This window comes from Zophobas morio, unplaced genomic scaffold (genome assembly GCF_036711695.1).
Source record: "Zophobas morio isolate AGI-343-1 ecotype UQ-CSIRO unplaced genomic scaffold, CSIRO_AGI_Zmor_V1 ptg000044l, whole genome shotgun sequence".
Lineage (NCBI taxonomy): Eukaryota > Metazoa > Arthropoda > Insecta > Coleoptera > Tenebrionidae > Zophobas > Zophobas morio.
Genome location: NW_026972149.1, coordinates 4,815,031 through 4,829,237, shown reverse-complemented (window position 1 = coordinate 4,829,237; position 14,207 = coordinate 4,815,031). Strand labels below are relative to the sequence as shown.

The following is a 14,207-nucleotide window of genomic DNA, read 5'->3' as shown; positions in this document are numbered from 1 at the left end:
GCAACTTAAGTAATTGTTACGTTCAAAATGACTGTAGTCAAATACGTTGCAACGCATGTGGTGTTACATTTTGCGCGTTTGATGCTTTGTTCTGTAACAAAAATTGGTGTCGTATGAAGTGCACGGTTTGGGTTAAGGTGGTGCGGAATGGTCAATCACAAGATATAAATACATAATTGATAGCTTTATTTGGTAGTTACAGAATTCTATTAAAATTTACAAGTTTTGAATTAATGATCAGGCCAAGATCATTAAAATTTCGTTACAGTGCGCAGAACCAAAGGCATCTTTTTTTCCAAAGTAACTTAAGGCCAGTTGGTAAGTGTAAATGTACATCTTCTTAATTTTATGGACAAACAACTGCCTCTTGTGCCAGCACATTGAATATAAACAAAAACAAACAAAGATATCTTCAAATTTGTGTTAATGAGAAGTGATAAAGGGAAGATATCTTTAGTGTTATGTGATGTTTATATGGTGCTACAATTCGTTACCACTACAGGTAATTGGCCATATAGTTCTAAAATCTAAATATACATGCATACCATAAAAATAACATTTAAAAGTTAACATGTCACACCACATTGAAACAAACTATTACATTTATTTTGTCAAAAAGTTAGTTACAGCGAGATTTGTAAAATATACAATGTACAGTGTTTTAATTTTACACAATGAAAAACGAAATGGACACCTTGCTTAAATTCATATAACAGAATTCCAGTAACAAATATGCATAAAAACCTAATCTTAATAATTATTTAATGAAGGTACTTTAATATGCCTTTGGCACGAAATTCTAAACCAAGCCTAATTAATATTTGGTTCTTTACATAATATAAAATTAACAATGAATGGAAATTCACCAAAAATATGTATTTAAAAAAAAAAAAAAACTAGTGAAGCAAGCAATGCAAATGTATGGCACAAATAACAAAGGAACCATACAATACACACCAGAAATAACCACCATTGTTTGTAAACACACATAAAACCTTTCTAGTGCACAGTGAACTAACAATTAAAATACCCAATAATAACTAAAAATAATTAACAAGATTAAATTAATGTGAACTAATTAGATAATATACAAGATAAACTTACACTTAATATGCACATGTATAAAAAGTTTCAACTTAACACAGCTTGACCAAAGTGTGAAATAAGACGATTACTTAATATGCTGATACACGGTGAATACCCTCTTCTTGAACACTTAATCTTTCATTATAAAACTAACATCATTATTATGCCAAAAGTGACTAGTAAAATACGTAATATTAGTGCTTCATGTTTTAGATAAGTGGGTTAACGCTACTTCAGAAATAAATATTTTCGTCGCAACCATACAGCTTATATCACTGTAATATACTGTTTTAAAGTCTCAACACTTAATATATGTACAACCGAAACTATAAAAAATAAAAACTATAAAATACATCTTTTCTAGTGTATAAATAAAAGTAAAAAGTAAATAAAATATAAACTTGATTGTAATAATGAACAATTTCCATTTTCGACAATATGATCACAAATAAGTACGCCATTGTACAACGTCGTTGCTCTTTTTCTTTTATAATACATACCAAAGTGGAAACTGTAAGCATAATCTATCTTCCGCCTCTTCTTAGGCCTGTCCGTCTGTACATGAAGATCTCTAAGTACTCGCAGAAAACAAAATATCAAGCTGCTGTACCACTTACATGATGCAAGTTATGTAAAATTGTATACACACTATAACTGTTTAGCACAAAATCTTAGGTATTATATTTATAAATATATACAGCAAGAGTATAATTAATTCATTCTTTCGAAATTTACCACACTTATCCAGAAACAGATATTTGATAGGTTTCAATAAAATATTTACCACCACTTTTGCTAACAGTCAAATTAATATATAAATCTTTCGAACGGATCTTTTAAATTGTCGCTAAAAATAAAAAATAAAACATTTATACAAAATTTAAAAGTAAATACTCTGTTTAACTCTTTCTCCCCATAATCTGTATCAACAGTACCGTCTATTGGTCACTTAATATAGTTTCTTCTGTTTTAACATCAGCAATTCCTTGCATTGCTTTTGTCAAAACAGTCGCATCCTTTAATGACAGAACTTGTAAGACTTGTGGACCCTCATTACCAGAACTTTGTATCATCATTGAATGTGTGGTCAAGCCGCTTGGTGTTACCGCCAACGTTTCCATGTTGTCGCCATTATTCGGCTCCACCTTATCAACAGACTAAAAGTATTAACCCCACTCAAAAAAGACACGTCGAACACAGAAAACCCGAAAGACGGCGGTTCACATTAACACTCACCTTAGGGACCGGTACCACCGGTGTCACACACACTGTACCATCGCTGTTTGTGTGAAGATGCTGGATATTTGCTACCATGGTATGGTACATCGATGCAGTTACAGGTACGGTAATAACGCCACTTACTGAAATTGGGTAACCTGAACACATTATGCCATATGCAAAATAAAAATAACTACAAAACAAACAAAACAAAACGAAAACGAGACGAACATAAACAAAGTTCACTCACCATGACCGTCTTCTCCAGTCAATATAATTTGGCCTTCGGAATTGAGGGTCGCTTCCGTCACCGAATTCAAATCGACAACTTCACCTTGAGAACCACTCTCTGATATTGCTTGGATAGTGTGAACAGGGGTTCCGTCACCCTGACCGGTCTGAATCTGCATCACAGATACAAAAATAGCGACTTAAATCGCTCAAGTAACGTTAAACGGATAATCGCCGCTGCAATATTTTTGACAAAATTCGTCCGAGATCGAAAATAAAACGAATCAGAGTTGGCTGCGTAGACATATTGTAGATGGCACTACCGCACATTCTAACACGTGTGCGACATTCACACACATGCTTAGTTAAGGTTATGTCGACCCTATAACTAACTCTTGAATTTATTTTCGTTACCACGGCATATCGAGTTGACGAATTCCAGCGGTGACTATATATATATGTATATATATTAAAAAAAAAAAAGTATAATTACAGTGGCCATTCCCTGAACGTGAGCTGTTGTGCCATCTGGCAATGTAATGATTGGATTGTTGGGATCCACTTGAACAATACTGACAGTACCATCTGGGTTTGTAATTGTATGTAGTACCGTGGGCGTATATTGAGTTGTAATCTAAAACAACTCTCCTACTTAATCGAAATTTCCTTGCAAAATTCGTTATAATTGTAAAATTGCTTTAATAATTGGGTTCTAAATGTTGGAAATTTTGTAGCTCGTTTACAAATAGTCGAAAGTACAAAATTTCCCACCACTAATATAAAATGTGTCTTTAAAAAAAAGAATAATGTGTAACAAAACCAAGCTAAACAGGCATCAAATGATAATAATAACGAAGATAAATTGGTAAAAATCGGAAAGTAAAAGAAAAAAAGGAAACGAAAATAAAATCGAACTGGACAACACCTATAGTAGAAAGTACTACACACATCGACGTCTGAACTATAGCCCGCAGGATCGAGGCAAACCTGCGCAGAGGACCCTGACAAGCCATCAGGCGAGGCGGCTATAATTTGAGGCGACCCGTTAGCTTGGATCTGTATCTTATGAGTAGGTACTATTCCTGAGGAATGCATTTTTAGAACACCAACCGATGTACTGACATTGGCGTTGGCAGTAGCTGTGGCGTTGGCCTTTTCGTCTTCTTCCGTAAACGCAGGTAGCAAGTCCTCCCTGCCGTGAAACTTGTAACAGTTTATAACAATTTGTCGCAGAGCGTGCGTCCAAGATATCTACAACCAGAGAAAATCACACCATAACCCCAGCCGGTACTCGCCGTACTAACTTTTTGTTTTTCGTCTTCGCTTCTGGCGTCCATTCGAACGTTCGCCCAGGGTAACTCCTTCGGCCACCATGGTGGTCTCGTAGATTCGCGCCCCCATCCAGGTTTACCCCTCCCAGTGGAGTACTTCAACATCAAGGGTATAAAAGCACGTAGTTGTGCTTGGGTCATTTTCTCCACTGGTGTAGGAATTCCGTCGATGATTAACGGAGGTAGTTCGAAGAGCGAGGGGTCGTCCTGAACGGGCGGCGGCGCTTGGTGGGCGAGAGCATTCTCCAGTTCCTCCATGATCATCCCGCGGAGATTTTTAATAACATCTTCCAACGGTTTTGCGCCAAATACTTTGTAACTAATATTTGGTTTGCCAGGTGTGGCTACTAATACTATAGCTTGTTGTCCCACGCGCGTCGCAAATTCATCTATCGTTTGCTGCAAATACGCCATTATTCCGGACACCGCTTCGATGCTTTCACATACCCTCAATTTCCTGAGTAGACGATTTTGTTGCCTTTTCCTGATAGAAGGGTTGGTTTCGAACGAGTGCGGTCTTTTGCGTTTTTTCGCTGAAACGATCGCTGCGGCGGCGGCAACACCTACAGGACCTGCAGCAGCCAGCTGAGCAGTGACTTCATCGTCCATTGCCGCCGTCATGAAGTCGGAACCTTCTTCGCAGGCCGACCCCGCCGACGACTGACAATTGTCATCGTCATCGTCAGACTGGATTGACATTGGTGAGCCAACAACCATTGCGATTTCTTCACTATTGGCTTGATTGCCATTTGACGTATTCATTATCAAAACCATTTACCCGCAATGTGGAAGACGGGCCTCCTAAAATTAACTAATCCGTAAAGCACACATTCAGATACTAAAATTATGGAACCAAAAAGTGGCACGGAGCGGCTCGGCTTCGAAACTAGTCAAAAATTTACGACAAATCAAGTTGAAATCACTCGAACTTTTGATCAAACGACCGCGGGGAACAAGGAAGATATCCCAGAGCCAAAAGTGAATCTAGTAACGTTTTTAGATGCGTCCGCATTCTTTTCAATAGCGTCGCCTTCATGTGTGTCTAACTTGTTGTCTGCTATTGTGATTCCAATTAAAATTGGGCTCCTTCATAAAGACCGACAGCAATTTGTGTTGCATTTTGTATGATATGCAAGTCCTCACCATTCTTCCCCAGGTTTATTATTCACCATGGTCCCGAACCTCTTTCGTGTTCCCTGCAGTACCCCTTTTTCGTCTTATAATAACAAATGAGTCAATGTTAAAGTAGCAACGTCGGAGAACAAAGGTCGTGTGATCTCAACTTACTAAACTATAAAATTACAATTTGCTAAGTGATAAGGAGTTGTCCAAAATAACGCGCGTAATTTGTCAAACTATTACTTCAAGAGCCGAATCGTTCCAATGAATGAAGATATTCATCGCAATGTTAAGCTTGTCCTTATCCCCTTTCTTTGAACATTAATGATTACAATTTGGATTTTTGAATGATTGATTCATTTATTCATAACAATATTATCAAATACCACAATACTGTTTCATGTGTGGATTACAATGGTTCAAAACCGGTGATTACGTATTTTATCATATAAAAATGTGTGCGATGTCCCAGCCGACTACCCATGACTCGTGCGATTAATCAGATTTGCAAAAATTCTAACATCGTAGCACCTATTTTTAACATCTTTGTTAAGCCGAAAAGGCGTCAACTCCATTCATTTCTTTCTTTTGTGCAAGTCTTCTGTGACGGTGGCAATTTTTGTTCTGTGCCTTAATGAACGCCAATACTTCATCTGCTTTAAACTAACTGCGGAATAGTGTTAAGTTTTACAAGCCAATTAAAATTGTTAATAGCTTTCTTTTTAACACTCACACAATGCATCCTAGCCACTAAACTTGTAATAAAAAATTCGTGTTTTTTTTTAGTTTTAAGTAAAAATATGACCTACAGCTCAGTACAAAGTTTAAAATCAACAAGTTACATACCGTTTTTGTAATAATGTATTTTAAACGCCAACAACTACCCTTCTGCATTACATTGGCAGTGCATATTCCACTCATCACGTAATTTACATTTTCCCAACTAACACAAAAAAATATACAGAAAATATCAAAAAAAAACCTAACCAAGTACAAAACTTAAATCATCAATATTTAACGTCATTATCTCTGAAACTATGCATTCGTGAAGCGACTTGTTCTGGTCGAATAAATTACATTAACATTAGTAAACAAAAAAATCTCACTATGTTTTACAGCTGTTTCAAACATTGGCGTCAATTTAACAAAAATTGGAGAAACCTGAGCTATTCATTATAGTAACTATACAAAAGTCTATTACAACTTTCAAACAAAAAATCCCTGTTTTGATATGTTCTGTATATGTAATAGAAGCAACAAATATAAAGCCCTCTGATTTTTTGTGTTCAAAATGAAAATTGTATATTTTGATTAGTTATGCTTATTTTATGGAAATAAGACAAAAGTGGGGTCTTCAAGTTCGCGTGTTTCGCCAATTCAGTATGAGGGAATGAGTACGCCCCTTGATTTTCGTTTTCTTGAATGTTAACAAGTTGGGTATTTTTTGAAATCGGGTATTAGGATGGTTGGCGAAACGCGTTGCCCTGAAGCGTGTGTTTTTCTTGTGGATTTGACTAAAAAGACCGATGTATGTGAGAATTTTGGGGTTTGGGCAGTTGTATACTGAAGACTGTAGTTACCTTAATCCTACTCTTTCGAACATGATTTTGTCATCACTTTAGTTTAAAAACTGTTGGGTTTTTACGAATTTAGGTAGAACGGTGTGTTTGTGGTCGGGTTTGGAACGATCTAGATATGATAATAAGACAGGGGCATCTTACACATTCACATAACAGGCACTGCGATATTATATAATAGTGGACACGTGGTTAATTTGTCGTTTCTTTAAGTAGAAGAATCAAGCGAGTACGATGCCGAAAGGCAGTGATGCAGGGAGGCGTACAGAGGATGTAAACAGTTGAGTGAGTTTAATGCAATTGAGGTTATGTCTAGATTAACCTACCTCATCGTTGATTTTTTGATTTCTAACCATTTCGGAATGCAAACGAAGTTGTTAGTAGCAACATGGAATGTATAATGTTGAAAATAGTTAATAACGTTGAATATATTATCGGAATATAGGATATATGTATAAATGCTACAGTACAAAATCAATAATTGATGTTCCCCCTTGCCCCCAACATTCCCTATAGATAAAATATTTCGATTGAGGGCTTTGAGTTGGGAATTTGTGAAAAATCGTGCGTTGTGTTGATGCATTGCATTTGTGCATCGTATTTTTAACACATGCACATGAACATAAACAGTATTTGCGCAAAAGGGCAGAGGTTTGGCGCCAGACGTGTCGCGAAGAAAGACATTTAACTAAAATGGCTTCCTGAGTTTGTTAAAGCAAGAAGGCGGCGGCGGCCACGCGTTCGTTTCTAGGGCCCCAATCGACTGCGATTGTTTTTTCGAATATAATTGCAGGAATTTTGTTTGAGTGAATCGCGCGTCCTCCAGCAATGGAGCAGGCCCAGTTAAAATTATTAGTACGGCTGCGTACGCACCTGCGTGTATGTTACACATTTAACAGAAAAACATGTCTGTTACCGCATTTTTCACAATTATTTATTTCTTCTCGCACTTGCCACGTCCACAACACTCAGTACAACATTTTTACATGGGTAAATATTCGCCTTGCACAATGACAGATAAATTTACGTCACATTCTCTGATATCGATCGAAGCAGGCAGTGTTGGTAATGCCCGACATTGTTTTCACTCACAAACACTTCGCACGAGTCTGCGCATTAACAATTGTGGGAATTTTAACATTGAAAATTTGCAAAAATTTCGCCAAAATGCGCCCACTTACCATTTCGGGACAACAAGGTGCTACTTCCGCCGCTTCGGCCCCCTCGAACGGTACGCGTCCGACCTCTACAAACAAATTTATATACACGTTTCAACTATTCTCAAAATTCGGGACTACTTTAGCGACTGGCGCCATCTTTCCTCCGGTAGATCAACACAACTTGCGGGTAAATCCGTAAAATACAGCGATATTATTTATTTCAATCGATTTGTAAAAACCACCACAAAAATAATAAACGTCACGCCAAATCAATAAACAATGTTCTTCGTCACCTTTTTTTTTACGTGCGGCGTCAACTGAAACCAACATCTCTCGCTCAGCATTCTTCTGGAAAATTCCCAAACAAATAATGGCGCGTCAAGGTTCCGGATGACGCATGTAAAAATTATTTAAAACAGCGCTCCTCTCGGTCTCGCTTTTCAGACACTTTTGCTTTTTATTGTACTTATCCGAAAACGCTTTATTTTTTTACACATTTTCCTTGTAAACAAAAGTAACTCCTAATATAGCCGTTAATATTGGAATCTTTATCTATATGATCTAATTTCTTGAAAAAAAAAAACCGGTATGAATTATATCATACATGATGATGTCATTTCCTGGTTTTGTAACCGGTAGTTGCGGGTATATATGTATTGTACACTCGAACGCACCTACATTTTGGTGTCGTAGATCCGTACATGCAGATAGTCGATCACCATTTTCAATTAAAACTGCATAATGAGCACGAAAATATTCCGGGTTGAAGGGCTGGTATAAATGTTAAAATCGCAATTAATTGACTTTCACCAAAATTCTTTTATTTGTAAAACTAGTTATTAAGATGAATATTCCCAAAAAAACTTTAACATCTTTTTACGCCAATTGCATACTTAATTTGTCTTTTAATACTTTCATTGCAGTGAAATTTTCAAAAATAATAAACAAAGATAAAGTTCAGGTTGCGGTCACAGAATTCATAAGTCGCGCTTCAGCTATTATAAAAGGTAAGGTTGCTTTGCTTGTCTTCAAAGTCCCTATATTCGGGGAAAATGTAGGGACTTTGCTTGTCAATTTGAAGTTTAAAATGGAAAAAATAAATCACACACGCTTGTCTCACATCTTTATCTATTATCAAAATACATTACATACGCTTCATTACAAAAATATAATATTTAAAATAGCGCCAAATAAAATTATGCCCATTCCCTTTTCTCACATTTCTTGCAGTCATCACTGATGAAAGTGTACGAACCCGTGAAGTTGGAGACACATTCAAAGCAAATGTAACATTATAACCAGAGCTGCAATTTGTAGTTGTCACTCTTAAAATCTTTAGCAGGTTTTTTAGCTTCGGTTCCGCTTTTTTTAAGTACACTATTTAATTGTTAAATTTTATTTTTTTTGAAGAAAGTACTTCGGTTTTGGATTTTTGCGATGTTAAGTTGGGGATTTTCATTCAGTCACGTTGTCGATTCTCACTGCGCAAGCGCTCAAAATAACCGCAGTTATTTGAAATAGACACAATAATGCACTAATAAAATACACATACTTTTTTTAAGGTGTCATTTAATAAATTTGTAGTGGATGTGTCCGCAACATATTTTCTTTTTGATCCACTTGTACATTTTTCGTCGTTTGGAACCAAATTGATACTTTTAGTTTCACCACGAGAGGGAGCAACTGACCCACGCGCCACTGACGTCCGTGTTATCCATCCTTTTAAATCAAACGTCAACGAATATGTCGTTATATGTGTTGTGTTCGGGTTTTTCAATCCAGTTAATTTTTTGTGTTTAGAACCTAATCAAATGACCAAGTTGATGTTGATAATGTTATTAGTAAGTGTACTGAAGCCGAGGAAAGTTGTCGAAGTAGTTCTTAATCTTCCTAGCAAGCAATAAAGCAACCTAACCTATAACTTTTTGCTTTTTCACTCAAAAAAATGAAACATCGTGCTTTAAATGCGCGTTTATTAGTTCAGTGGATAGAAATAGTTGGAATGTGGAGTTTAATACGCTGGTAGGTGCAATTTCGTGTCTATAATATAAAGTCTTAAGTTTTGTTTTTTTCCAGATTAATGTAGCATGGCTTCGAGTGATAAGTGGGCTTGCGTTGATAACGCTGAAGAGGAACTGAATTATGAGTATAGCGATGACGACGACGACAACGAGGTACCAGAGTCCCGAAGTTCTTCACCAGATTTTCATTTATCAAAAGCAAATTACTATAACTTTTCTGATGATGACTTTTTCCCACTAAAAAAACTTGACAGAGAATTTCGACTGCGTGAACGTGTTCAACCTAAGCCACATTTTAAAAGACGCTGGAGGCATCTTAATTGCATTACGGGCAATTTGAGGCGCTGGCGAATTCGATCTTATGATCACCTTTTTAATTTACACAAATTCAACAGAAAGCAGATGTATGTCATTCATGTTTGGGTATTGCATCATTCTATAGTTCTTTTTTTAGGTCACAAAATCGAGTATTCACACGCATTAGTAAAGATGAAACAAAAGAAATAGAACAATTTGCAGAGATTGCAGTAATAGTCAACAATGATTTATATCAAGTTTCCACAGTGACAGATTTATATAACTCTGCTTCACCTGGCTGTTCAAAGTTAAGTAGGTTTGAGATGCCTACTTATTGTAACACGTGGTGATTTGAATTTTTTTTTTAGTTTTGGGTGTAGCACATAAGAGCCATAGCAATAACAGAGATTTTTTGTAATTGGATTAATTAATTTATTTATTTTCTAGTTAGTAATCTTTCTTTTTATTTCTTATAGATTTGGTTATACTGTGATACTTATATAAGTATCTCTTTGTTGTTATTAATTTGTTAAAAACAATTACATTTTCATAGATTAATTATAATTTTAATTTTAAGATTCCATCCAAATGGAATAATAAAACGATTAATTAAAGAAGGTGCTAAAAGCAGTTTTCTGCAAACAGGTTTTTATTTCACCAAACAAAAAGCAGATATGTAGCAATCTTCAAAATTTTTTGGTTACTTACTAAATAAAAAAAGCTAAAAAGTCTCCCGTTTTATTTATATCGCAAAAAATACATTTGTAGCCAACTTCTTCTAGCACAAAGCTCGCGTATTTTGATTAGTGATGAAAATAATTTTGGTTACAATTTTTGTTTAGTGAAGTATTGAAAATTTGCAGCTAACAATTTTTTTATCAACGATTTGTCAAATTTACATCACTAATTTAATATGATAAAAAAAGTTGATTAGTGTAAGTTGTGAAAAACAACTGACTTAGTGCAATGTACGTGCACAATGGTTAATTAGGTCATTATTGTCACCAATTTGGTGCTTGGAAACACGGGAGAACGAAGTTGCTTAAAAAAAGATCAACTTCGCTGTCAAAATTTGCTCAACGGTATTGGCGCCAAAATTTTGAAAATACTGTTTCCTAATTGGCTAGTTAAACACATTAAATTAGTAGAAAGCAATAGAGGATGGTTTTTATAAAATTTAAACTAACTCTTTTTGATCTCTTAGCAAGTTTTTAAAAACTATGTATATATCTGATCTGAATTCCGTACGCGCTCTTTTAATACTTGGGATACGCATATACGATGAAAGCTAAGTTAAATGTCAAGTTGAAACGAGTCTATCGGTGCTAGTTTACACCGATGTGTCATTTTTAAAACATTTTGTTTCTGCTTTAAGCTCATTCATGATAAAGTACATTTCAACTTAGAGTGAAATTTTAATGTATACTTCCATTATGCTCTGCTCGTGTAGCAAATCTGTGATACCAAAAATAGTACAGTAGCAAATCTGTGATATCAGAAAATAGTACAGGTAATTCTACTTGTCATTAAACTTGGTTTTTGTCGTATATGGTTTCGTTTGTTGTAGCCGTGTTTGCTACATAATTTCGTTTCCTTCTCTCTAGTTCCCATGATTAGTGTTTGTCTTTGTTTCAACATCACTTTCTTTTTATAATAGAACTGTGCCATAATTTGCTGTAAAGTCGGTTCGTTTGAAGGCATCCGAAATTCGTTGCACGCCTTTTGTGTCAGATTTGTTTCTACCGAAGTCAGTACAATCAAGAAAATTCATACCAGGAATATAAATGTAAGCGTGCCGTCTCTTCACGCGAGCTAAGCGAGCACACTAGTGTGAAAACATCACTAATATTTGTTTTTGTGGATTTTATAAAGGCATTTCAGTGATATAAAATCCAAGTTCGAGAAAAATCTTCAGGTATGAATTTTCTCTGAAGTAATTGTAAATAAGGACTAAATTGGTTTAGTTCTAAAGACAATCGGTATTAATTTTTCTGAAGACAAACTCCTATGGTAAGAAATTATTCTAAAATTGCTATATTTTGTATATTTTTATAAAAAAATGAAAAAACAACTAGATACAATTATTAACCAAAGTTGTAAAACTAGAACAAAATGCACATTTAGAACAACAGGTTTATTCAGAATCCTACTCTTCATGTTTTGATCTAATCTGTTATATTGGTGAAACTTTTCCATTTTTACTCAATATTATATATATGATACTACTGATTAGAACAAAAGTTTTGCTGATAGTGAGACCATTTTGTTTCTGTCACATCTAGGAGCCCTATTGTATCAAAAAATGTGTGCAGTCTAGTCATTACTGTATCACAAATATTGTCAAAAGTTGAAAACACTTCCACATTGTATAAATAAATACTTTTCCGTTATTTGTGTTTTTCTTGTAAATATTCATAAGTTCCTGGCTTAAGTAAAAACTTCATATGTTTTGAGTGTGTTTCACTGACTTAAGTAAGTGAAGCAAGGGAGTGGGTTTTGGGTGAGAGTATAAATAATAACAATAGTGATAAATATATTAGTTTTAATTAAAACTATGCAATTCATTTAAGATATGGTGAAGTCTAGTATGAATTGTACATACAACAGACAACCAACGTTTGACAAATAAACAATGCTCAATAACTGTTCTACACATGTTGCTTAAAATTGAATACATTAGTAGTACTACATTTTCTATATTTTCATAATAACTTACAATTAATTATTTGTTTTAATTGGAAGACTCAGTTTTAGTATAGTGTAGTTAAGTTACGAAATAAGTTAGCATAATTCGATCTAACCAAAATGGCTGTATCAAACACACTATACTAATGACATTTTCATTCACGCCACATTACAAAATAATTAACTTTTAATTACAAAATTTACCCTACCTACATGTACATTAGTAGACTAATTAATGTCAATTATTTAAAATAGATATGTTACATTACCTGAAATAAATTTCATACATTAATTGTATCTAATAATGTACAAATTCTAATCTTATAATGTACAAATACTTTGACACATATCATACCAAAACAAAGCAAAATGTTTGCAATTGTCAGATTTGTCTTACATCTTAAATAACGAAAATCAAGTCAGTAGAAAAACTGGCACTTACAATATGTAATTATAATTAGAAAATATGCGTTCGAACATAACTGCTATAGTAATTTTAAATTTAGACTCGAACTAAATACGACACACAGATCTTGTTTTTTTATTATTTACAACAGCAGATTATGTTGACTACCCTAAGTAACCTGTATGCCAATATTCACAGTTTTACTATAAGTATTGTCATAGTTACAGGTCGCGCGATTACGTGATGCGCGCGCAGATACCAACTTTCCGCCCACCATCCCCGCGATCGTGCGACCAGTACAGTCCAAAATAAAAACCCAACCGAAATCGAAACAGACTTAATTATTGTCGTAATCAAATACGTTAATAAACACTAAATTATACGGAATTGTAATTTTCATGTTTTGAAAATCACAGGTTATAATAGTACAACATTTGATATGTACAAATACACCCAAAATTACTTCCACATTTTATAAATTATATGAAAAATTCAACTAGTTTTACGACTTTTGTCAATATATATATTTTAAAAAACTGCTCTATGCTATTCAAATAATACATTTTTCGATTTGTGATATGAATAAATGATAATCATGAACTTGATATATAAGAAATTTCATTGTAGTCTATCAAACGCAACAATAGTTGCATCTTTACGTTTTAAAGGTATATAATCTTAAATTGTAACTTACAGTCACGACAAAAGGGCCAAAATGTAATGCATCACGCTTATGATAATCAAACTTGCGATGCTTACAGCAGTAGTCGATGCCTTACCACAAATATTTATCTCACTTTCCTGGAAAAGAGAAAATAACCAGTAATAACACTGTGTGATAGCAAATCTATAACTCACCTCTGGGTGATAATTAATACACTTCGGTGGACGTCTTCTATACAAACTATCCTTAGGTTTATGCAAACAGCCTCCATTCCCTGTATCGTAGATCAGTTCTTGTGGAGCAATACTAAACTGCTTACTCCCACAGGGACACAAAGTGTCCACAACCAACAAAATCAAATTACTATATGGAATTTTCTGAACACTAAATGGTCTAAAAAAAGATAATCAAA

At 34.7% G+C, this 14,207-nt stretch overlaps 3 protein-coding genes across 16 annotated transcripts in view; 1 reads left to right on the top strand and 2 right to left on the bottom strand.

Annotated features, from left to right (window-relative positions):
• Positions 1-169: 169 nt before the first annotated feature.
• Positions 170-7,831, bottom strand: LOC135141745 (DNA-binding protein Ewg). 8 transcript variants are annotated; one of them, XM_064073126.1, is made up of 8 exons: positions 7,744-7,831; positions 4,314-4,667; positions 3,840-4,265; positions 3,484-3,786; positions 3,029-3,169; positions 2,555-2,708; positions 2,323-2,447; positions 170-2,231 (listed from the first exon to the last, which is right to left on the bottom strand). In XM_064073126.1, the coding sequence occupies exons 2-8, from the start codon at positions 4,638-4,640 to the stop codon at positions 2,025-2,027; spliced, it is 1,683 nt and encodes a 560-aa protein (XP_063929196.1). In that variant the 5' UTR covers positions 4,641-4,667; positions 7,744-7,831; the 3' UTR covers positions 170-2,024. The 8 variants fall into 8 exon arrangements, with proteins under 8 accessions (XP_063929196.1, XP_063929195.1, XP_063929199.1 ...); XM_064073125.1 differs by lacking the exon at positions 7,744-7,831 and adding an exon at positions 7,436-7,659; XM_064073129.1 differs by lacking the exon at positions 7,744-7,831 and adding an exon at positions 7,436-7,659 and having other exon boundaries at positions 170-2,243; positions 2,323-2,462; positions 3,646-3,786.
• An 816-nt stretch (positions 7,832-8,647) lies between these two features.
• Positions 8,648-12,430, top strand: LOC135141746 (uncharacterized). The gene is made up of 4 exons (XM_064073133.1): positions 8,648-9,744; positions 9,799-10,147; positions 10,198-10,352; positions 10,409-12,430. The coding sequence occupies exons 2-4, from the start codon at positions 9,810-9,812 to the stop codon at positions 10,456-10,458; spliced, it is 543 nt and encodes a 180-aa protein (XP_063929203.1). The 5' UTR covers positions 8,648-9,744; positions 9,799-9,809; the 3' UTR covers positions 10,459-12,430.
• A 170-nt stretch (positions 12,431-12,600) lies between these two features.
• LOC135141855 (voltage-dependent calcium channel subunit alpha-2/delta-3) overlaps positions 12,601-14,207 on the bottom strand; it is a 92,917-nt gene continuing 91,310 nt past the window's right edge. For 6 of the 7 annotated variants that reach the window (XM_064073393.1, XM_064073390.1, XM_064073391.1 and 3 more), the window contains 2 exons: positions 13,990-14,188; positions 12,601-13,932 (listed from right to left, as the gene is read on the bottom strand). In XM_064073393.1, coding sequence (XP_063929463.1) covers positions 13,828-13,932; positions 13,990-14,188 — 304 coding nt within the window. In that variant the 3' untranslated portion in view covers positions 12,601-13,827. Of the gene's footprint in view, positions 14,189-14,207 lie in introns of all 7 variants that reach the window. The other variant, XM_064073389.1, reaches the window with a different exon arrangement.

Bases quoted from the DNA above. Each gene is read 5' to 3' on its own strand.
- LOC135141745 (XM_064073126.1), bottom strand. From the start codon at position 4,640: ATGGTTTTGATAATGAATACGTCAAATGGCAATCAAGCCAATAGTGAA. The intron at 3,170-3,483 runs GTGTGTAGTACT...GAGTTGTTTTAG, and splicing joins GCTATAGTTCAGACGTCGAT to ATTACAACTCAATATACGCC. The intron at 2,709-3,028 runs GTAATTATACTT...TCTGTGATGCAG, and splicing joins ACGTTCAGGGAATGGCCACT to ATTCAGACCGGTCAGGGTGA.
- LOC135141746 (XM_064073133.1), top strand. From the start codon at position 9,810: ATGGCTTCGAGTGATAAGTGGGCTTGCGTTGATAACGCTGAAGAGGAA. The intron at 10,148-10,197 runs GTATGTCATTCA...TTCTTTTTTTAG, and splicing joins AAATTCAACAGAAAGCAGAT to GTCACAAAATCGAGTATTCA. The intron at 10,353-10,408 runs GTAGGTTTGAGA...TTTTTTTTTTAG, and splicing joins ACCTGGCTGTTCAAAGTTAA to TTTTGGGTGTAGCACATAAG.